The 8,135-nt window shown below is 33.0% G+C and overlaps 1 protein-coding gene across 1 annotated transcript; it reads right to left on the reverse strand.

The window, feature by feature from the left end:
- Nucleotides 1-1,026: 1,026 nt before the first annotated feature.
- Nucleotides 1,027-7,139, reverse strand: LOC119998564 (serine carboxypeptidase 1-like). Its single transcript, XM_038845911.1, has 16 exons — nucleotides 6,995-7,139; nucleotides 5,975-6,119; nucleotides 4,758-4,897; nucleotides 3,690-3,766; nucleotides 3,438-3,560; nucleotides 3,256-3,358; nucleotides 2,959-2,996; nucleotides 2,767-2,874; nucleotides 2,562-2,633; nucleotides 2,442-2,504; nucleotides 2,145-2,327; nucleotides 1,977-2,042; nucleotides 1,642-1,769; nucleotides 1,411-1,524; nucleotides 1,272-1,317; nucleotides 1,027-1,110 (listed from the first exon to the last, which is right to left on the reverse strand). The coding sequence occupies exons 1-16, from the start codon at nucleotides 7,137-7,139 to the stop codon at nucleotides 1,027-1,029; spliced, it is 1,635 nt and encodes a 544-aa protein (XP_038701839.1).
- Nucleotides 7,140-8,135: the final 996 nt, after the last annotated feature.

Below are 8,135 nucleotides of genomic sequence, written 5' to 3' on the forward strand. Positions count from 1 at the left end.
GGCACTTATGTGAAAAACAGGTATTTATGTGGAAAACATGTACTTATATGGAAAAAAGAATTTTAGTTGGACCTATGTGTCCAACATCTGTCAAGGAGGTACTTATATGGCATTTGCCGAATTATGTAGAGGTCATATGTAACAGTACACCCCTCCACACTAGTAACACTTTGTTTGCTTTAGCAAGTCCATATTGGTGCGCATAACTTTGTCTTCTCAAGCCCAACACCAGCCCATACTAGTTTGAGCCCAAGAAACACAATTTTTACTAGTTTGGAAATTTGATCTATTATATTATGTACTTCATATCTTTGCTTGGCGATGTGGGACAAGAGCTTAGCCCCATGGAAATTCAGTAGCTCTCCTAGCACCACTAGAGCCGGGTGCTACAGACTCCCCCTTAAAAGTTCAGTCCCCTTGCATCCCACATGCCCACAAACGCCTATGCGTGTCCATGCCTTAAACCCTGGAACCTCAACCCCGATCCATCTGTAATAACCTGACCCTTCACACTGGTCCACAGGTATTTTTCTTCTCAGGTCTAGCACCAGCACATGCTAGCTTGAGTGTAGGAAAAGAGTTTGTTACTAATTTGAAAGTTTGACATATTATATTATATACTTCATATCTTCTCTCGGTGATGGGGCTAAGACAATGTGGTACAAGAGACAGCCTCATCGTCACTCGGTAACTCGGTCAGAACCACCAAGTTTGACACTACTCAAGTTGGGTGCTAGATCGTAGCACATTTGACTTGAACGTGTGACTACCATTAAGAAAAGTCTTAACCAATTGGACTATCCCATTATTGACAAATTTAGTTGGTTTCGCATGGGATTAATTTTCTTATAGTTACTGGTCAAAAATGCAAATGGTAGCATTTGTTTGTTCTATTTTTTTCTTGACAGAATTTAATTAAAAAACCAAATAAAAAGTACATCATTAGGGGTAGAGGCTAAACATAGATTTCTCTACAATTTATTAAAAAGGAAACATAGATTAGAGACGAATTTTCGTGGTGTCCGGTCATATTGGCTCTCTGTCCAACCAACGAGTATAGAAATGCAATGCCTCTTTTGGCTTGCTGTTAGGGACTCTATGCCCGGCACCCTGTGAAAGATGGTAAAGAACAAAAGTTATTAAATATTATTTATTTTAAATTTAAATAGTTATTGCTCTCGGGTTGATTCACCCTCATTTGTTTTTGGGAATTCTTAAGTGAATCATGAATCATGAGAAGCAATAAATACTGATCATGCTAAGAAACTAACCTTAATGGTGAGAAATGTGAGTTCATGATCATATTCTTGTAAAATTCTGCATGCAAAACACAAAAACATATGTATATGTATATAGTTAAATTACTTATAACATACCATATATATAATTTAAATAGTATATATAATTTACCCGGCAACTTGTTCATTCACTGTCCATTGCCTCCATTCATCAACGATTTCATATCCAAGTGATTTAATCCATCTTTGGGTTCCAGTAAATGGAACAACCATATCATGGTCTCCACTGCATGAGTCGTGTAAAACCATTAATTAAGACCATACATACATACATATATATTTTTGTCTAAGACCATACATATATAGTTCAGTTGTATATTGGCTGCTGTTGTTGTCTCTTTACCTGAATATAAGTGCGCGATACCCTGCCGTTGTTAGTTTTGTATGGTACGGAATCATGCTTCCGGCATCTTTTTGATAATTATGAAGAATGTTTTCTGAGATAATGACCCAAGGCCCGATCATATCAACCTTAAACGTACCATGCATTACTAATTAATTAGATTAAAAACATTTATTGTATGTCTTTCTCTCTCTCTATATATACATAAGGTACTCAAAAAAAAAATATATTTAAATCAGAAATTTTTCTATGTGAATCGATAGTGTGAACCAACTTTGTAAACTTGTTTGTATATTCATACACATACAATATGCTTTCATGCACCGTTTAATTACCGGCTCTGCGTGTATTGCTTGCCTCACCAATTCATTATTTAGCCATGTAGTTGCAACTTCATCATTCTGAATGATAAAAAAAAAAGGCCGAAAATAATGAATGGTACATATATAGCATGTGAGAATGAATGAATAGTCAATATAAGAAATTTGCATGTGTGAACTTACAAGGCAATCATCGACACCTTCACTATTAGTCCATAAGCCAGCAAAGTCGTTAGGAACGACTGTTTGGTTCCTCACCAGAGAAGGCATTGATGTCCAATTTCCATTTTCTTTCATATCAGCTTTAGGTTTTGGTGGATGATAACAGGGTTCAAGGATATTAAACTTGTTCATACCATCAATTATCTACACATTAATAACCAATTTATACGATTATGATAATTTATAGCCTAAGCATTTGCTTATATATATATCGGAATTAAAATGCAAAATCAAGTGACAACAACAATTAATCATTACCAACGAGAAATGACTCGGTTGACAATCAGCTGGGTTAGGCACATGTGTGACTAATATTCGATTCTAAGTAGAAACATATTTTTCAGTGGTATTTCAAAAAAAAATAATCATTTTAATTACCTTGGCAACCTTACTGAGGTAATAGTTACACTTGTCTGTGTCATTACCCATCATACAAGTAACTTGAATATCCTACAATTCAAGTATAAAACATGCATTAAAATATTTAGCTTATGCTATTGATTCTTTTGTGTATATATTTTTTCTTTTGGGGGATAGAATGTTTAGTGAAATCAATTAAGACTTTATTTTTACATTTACCCACCTCAAAAAGATTATCTGAAATAAGTCCCATACCATGCAAAAATAAGACTTGAACATCGGTATTAAATGCTATATCAGGGACAGTCAACCCATTTCCCACCATATAGCCCTGCTTATGTGATAATATTGAAAGTTATTTCTTTTCCTTTTTGTCACATATATATAAGAAATTATTTGAAAAATATTGGCATACCTTGAAATTAATTTCGGGTTCAACGCCATCGTTGATTCCTATAAGAGAATTAGTTTTAATTAGTATAGAAAAAATAACAAAAATGATAAAGATCCCTGTAATAACCATCCCGAAAGCATCTCAACAGGGTGTGGCATGCATTGATTGGGTGTAATTTTTAATGGGTCACTTGTTGTGATGTCACCCTACCCAATAAATGCATGTCACACACTGTTAGGATGCTTCTGGGATGATTATTGGGATCCCTAGCAATGTCGAAAAAATAATGTTAACATCTAAGCGCATGCAAGATAATACTTTGTATTATGTTTGTTGCAAGAGTTGGTATGTAAACACCAGCATACGATTCTCCAGCAATATAAAATGGATTATTCACAAATTCCGGGTATAACTCGAACCACTAAGTTGCCAATAAGATAGAGATGTTATATATATATATTAAAAAAAAGTCACGTTCAATGAATCTCAAACATACTTACCATTACCAAGAATGTATATGTATCAATAGCAGTTTGGCGATCTCCAATAACATATTTGGTTTGGTCTTTAGAGTAAGAGAACCCAACACCAACCGGAGAATCCAAATAAATAATATTTGAAACCTAATAAGAATTTTTTTACTTTAGAAGTAAATATGAGGGTCTATAAAAGAACCAAAAAAAGGGTGCAATTGTGCAAATTAAAATAACATTAAGAATAAATTAAGATACATCAATTTAAAGGTTTTTAACCTTGGACCAACTATATGGATTGAGATGCAATGTTGGTAGGCTTCCATGTGGCTTTCCAGTTTCAAAGTTGAATGGACCTAAATGAAGTTAAAATCAATAGAAATTTAAATTTGTATATAAAAATCTTTCGATAGTTTTATTTTTGCCTTTTCTGGCCCAATAGAAAAATCTCAATTCATTGGACCTTTCGATACAAACAAATAGAAAACTTCAATCATGCCCTATTATAGGAGCCCAACTATGCGATTGAATAAATCTTCCTCTCCCTTTTGTGGGTCGATGACTTCTTCTCCTTCCACTTATTCGAACTTTGTTTCATTTCTTCTTCATAGAAATATCTTATTAACGATAGAACAAGATCCGTTTTGTATAATGACTGTGTTTGATGAGGCGGTATGCAGAGCGGTACCGTTTTGATGGAACCACCTCACCAAACAATAGAAAATTAAGGGCGGTATCACCTGCAAAATGGAGAGGTACCACCCTCCAAGAAAAAGTTCCATTTAGGAGCTTTTTCTTTAGAAGGTTTGGTGTTGGCGTGGGACCCAAGCCAAAAAGGCATGGGTCCCACACTTAAAAGCTGCAGATTTATTTTTTTATTTTTTTGTGTGGGTCCCAGCCTTATATTAAATACGGTATATTTATACTTATATTTATATTATATTTTACACAAGTTAATAATAGAATTTTATAAATTAATAATTATAATTATAATTATACTTATAAATTAATAATTATACTTAATTAAATAATAAGTTAATAATAAATTAATAAGTATAACTATTAAATTACTATTTACATATTAAATTAAAGTAATTATAATTTTTACCTAATAAATTATACTTATAAATTAATAATTATACAAACAAAATATATTTTATACAACTTAACCGCTAACAACAGTTGACAGTTTTACCAAACACCTCACAGCTTATTTCAAAACTTTAAGCTCAGCCTTTATTTCACAGCTTAGAACTTGCACTTAAATTTTTTTTGTATTGGATAATCTTTTTTTAGAAAAAAGAAAGAAGCATTGATATAAAAGAGTAGAAGTATGCAAGCATATACCATGTTCATTGACAAATCCATCAAAACTAGAACATCCGGGTCCTCCGTTGAGCCATAAAACAACAGGATCATTTTTAGGTTTTCTCTCAGAAACGACGAAGTAGTAGAATAGATATTTGTCACTCTCTATTTCTACATACCTTAAAAAGAAATGAGATCAATTATTAAATAATTTTTTCTTCAAAACCTTCAATCATTCCCTCCCATGGGTTAATGTCCTAATGAATAAAAGTAATTGTAGTTGTTAACTCTTGATATCAATCTAAAAAGGGAAGCATCAAAAAGAAAAATACATATTTTTCTTATAGGATTAAGATGAAATATTAAACAACAAGGACTCGTTTGGTTAGCGGATTTGAATATGAAAATGGAAAGATGAGGCCAAGAAAGTTATTTTTCTAGCACCCTCAATCCTTGTCAATATTTGGATCACACTGTCATACTACTTTCTTGACATCATTGATTTCCTTAACCATGTTTGGTTAGAGTAAAAATTATACTCCCTCCGTCCCATTTTAATTGTTCCCTTCAATTTTACACACAGTTTAAAAAAGTGCATTACTCCTCTTCAATTTGACATTTATACCCTCATTTATTGAGTTGGTTGTTGAGCTCTTCTAGCTTTTAAATTTAAGGATAAATAAGGGTAAGATGGGAAAAAAGGATGAAATTAGCTTTAATTAATTGAAATGGGCAATTCATTTTGGGACATCCCAAAAATGATTAGAGGACAATTAAAATGGGACGGAGGGAGTACTTATTTAAATTTTATGAGATTTAAATTAAAAATAACTTTAATTTGAATATCCAAATTAAAAATTGTGTAATAACAAATAAAATAAATAATAATTTTTATGTGATCATATTCAATCAAAGAAATGAAATAATATAAAAATGACATATTTAAATACCTAATTGTAGGATATTATCGAAATTATGTATTTTTCAAAAGGAAGTTATAGATATTTAATTAAAAAAAAGTAATGATTGTCAATCCTTAAAGATGATGTCTCTTTTTTGGGAGTAAAATAGAATTTCTCTTTTCAGAGGAATCTAGTTGAAAAGATTTCAATAATTCCACCAACCAAAACATAGGAATGATTGACAACTGAAAAATTCTTATTCTTGAAAAGTTAGATTCTACAAACCAAAGTATACCTAAATATACATTAGCAAAATTATCCACCAACTAAAAACAACCTCAATAAAAAAATTACCCCGAATAGTGTTTTGATGGGAAGGCGCCATTGAGACCAGGAAGATGTGTTACGAGAACGCCTTCAGGAATCGCTTCAATGGATGTAAACCTCATAAAAGTGAAGCAAATGACTAAACCCAAAAATAGATGCAACTCTTTCCTGGCTGTAGTTATCATAATCATAATTTGGTATGATTAAAGTTCGACAGCAGTCTTTCTATTTATAATAAATATATAAAGGAGTGATTATATATTTTAATATTTTCAATGGCGAGGGAAACAAGAGGAAAAAAAAGAGAAAACACGTTCGGTTATTAGGTGGTACATAGTGGCTAAACTGCATTACCAATGTCCAATTTAAATAGGGTTTTTTTATTTATAAGGACAACAACTAAAAGTTATATTCCAACGAGAACAAGTCAAAAAAATTTTAGAAAAAGAGACAACACTTGCAAACTTACCAAAATGCCCCTATTTTTTTCCTTCCTCCTAATTCCTTCTTCTCTCTTCTTCTTTCTTCACGCCCACAACTAAAAATTGGCCGTCCGATGATCATTTTTGACTAACGAACAACCAAAATGAAGCTCTAGGTTAGCCTGCCCAAAGCTCAGTCACCACCGATCGTCGATAATCACTTGAGTCGCCAGAAAAGTTTTGTGAAATCACGACCACCTTTTAAAAAAGAGCTCGATCTGGCCATTACGGTTAAAGTCGACGACCATCGATAGAACCGATCAACTCCACGGATCAAGACGCATCTCCTTTGATGTTTTATACTTGTTTGTACTCTAAATTTTATGAAACTAAAAATCTGCAGATCTGTTCGTTTGATATATTATCTATTTTGGATATGCAGAAATGTTTTATGTTTCCCAAAATGTTATTTGTTTCATGATACTCATCTACAAGAAATAGATAACATATGACACATATTCGTGGACATAGTGGACTACTACCCTCCGGCCACCGATCAAGGTAGCCGACCAGCTAAAAGGAAGCGTTGGAGCACCACGACTAACCCCGAGCCATCATTCGCCACCATTAACTGCTGATTCTATCAGATTTTGATCTTGAAGTCGCGGCCATTTACATGAAGAAAAATGTTTGATCCGGCCACCGGAGACAACGTCGCCGCAGGCAACCACCACGAGAGGGTAACCCAGATCTAGGCGCACCATCCCCATCCATTGGGGTGTCAAGTGGGGAAGATGAGAAGGTGAGAGTATTTTTATCAATAAAATAAATGTTTATAAGTTTTTGTCCTTTATAGAATATTTTTTAAATTTGATGGGTTTTATGGAACAAAACTTATTGGAATGTACTTATTAGAACAAAACTTTTAGTGGATGGACTTATATCTAATTTTCCCATTTAAATATGCGAAAATTTATAGTGTAGTATAGGGCGACTGAAAAATCTATAATGTATCATGGTCACTTTGTACACTATGTGTTTGTACATTTCTTGATCATTTTCTTTAATCCCCATTTTTAATGACAAATCCAATAAATTGGCCGAATGAGTGGCTTTTTGATGTGCAGATGAAGTAGGACAAGTTTAGGCGTTGGCTTCGGATATTTTTACAACTAATCCAGCTAGTCATTGAAGGATTGAAATTGGGATGAGGGTAATCCTAGAAGTTATCTGTTATATGTTCAATTCTACCGATGAAAACGAGATAACATGAAAATGACTTCTTTTTTTTTATGTGAATCAAAAATTAAATTCAACATAAAAAACGATATGACAAATTTTTGGACGATTGGATATATATCCAAAATCTTCTATGTCTCTCTTGTGATGAAATTAATTTTTATTATGGACAAAAAATCGTTGATTACCAAAACGATCAATCATAAATATGCTTTTTAAATAAAAAATTATTATGCCCCAAAAGTAGCCTTATCCAAGCCCAACTCAACTAGGGTTCGAGCAAACTCGACTCTTAACAAATGTACACGCCCCCAAACCCGCCCATTTAGCCCAATATATATTGATAAAAATAAAAATAATACTTATTTAAAAATCGTTAGATTCCAAAAATGATCAAAACATAAATATGATTTTTAAAAAAAAGAAAAATTATTGTGCCCCAAAAAGTTGAGTTGGTTACGGGTCGGGCTCGTGCGAGTTTTGCCTTAAGTCCACATTTTTGTCTTATCCAAGCCCGACCCGATCGA

Source organism: Tripterygium wilfordii, chromosome 5 (genome assembly GCF_013401445.1).
Source record: "Tripterygium wilfordii isolate XIE 37 chromosome 5, ASM1340144v1, whole genome shotgun sequence".
In the NCBI taxonomy this organism is placed as follows: domain Eukaryota; kingdom Viridiplantae; phylum Streptophyta; class Magnoliopsida; order Celastrales; family Celastraceae; genus Tripterygium; species Tripterygium wilfordii.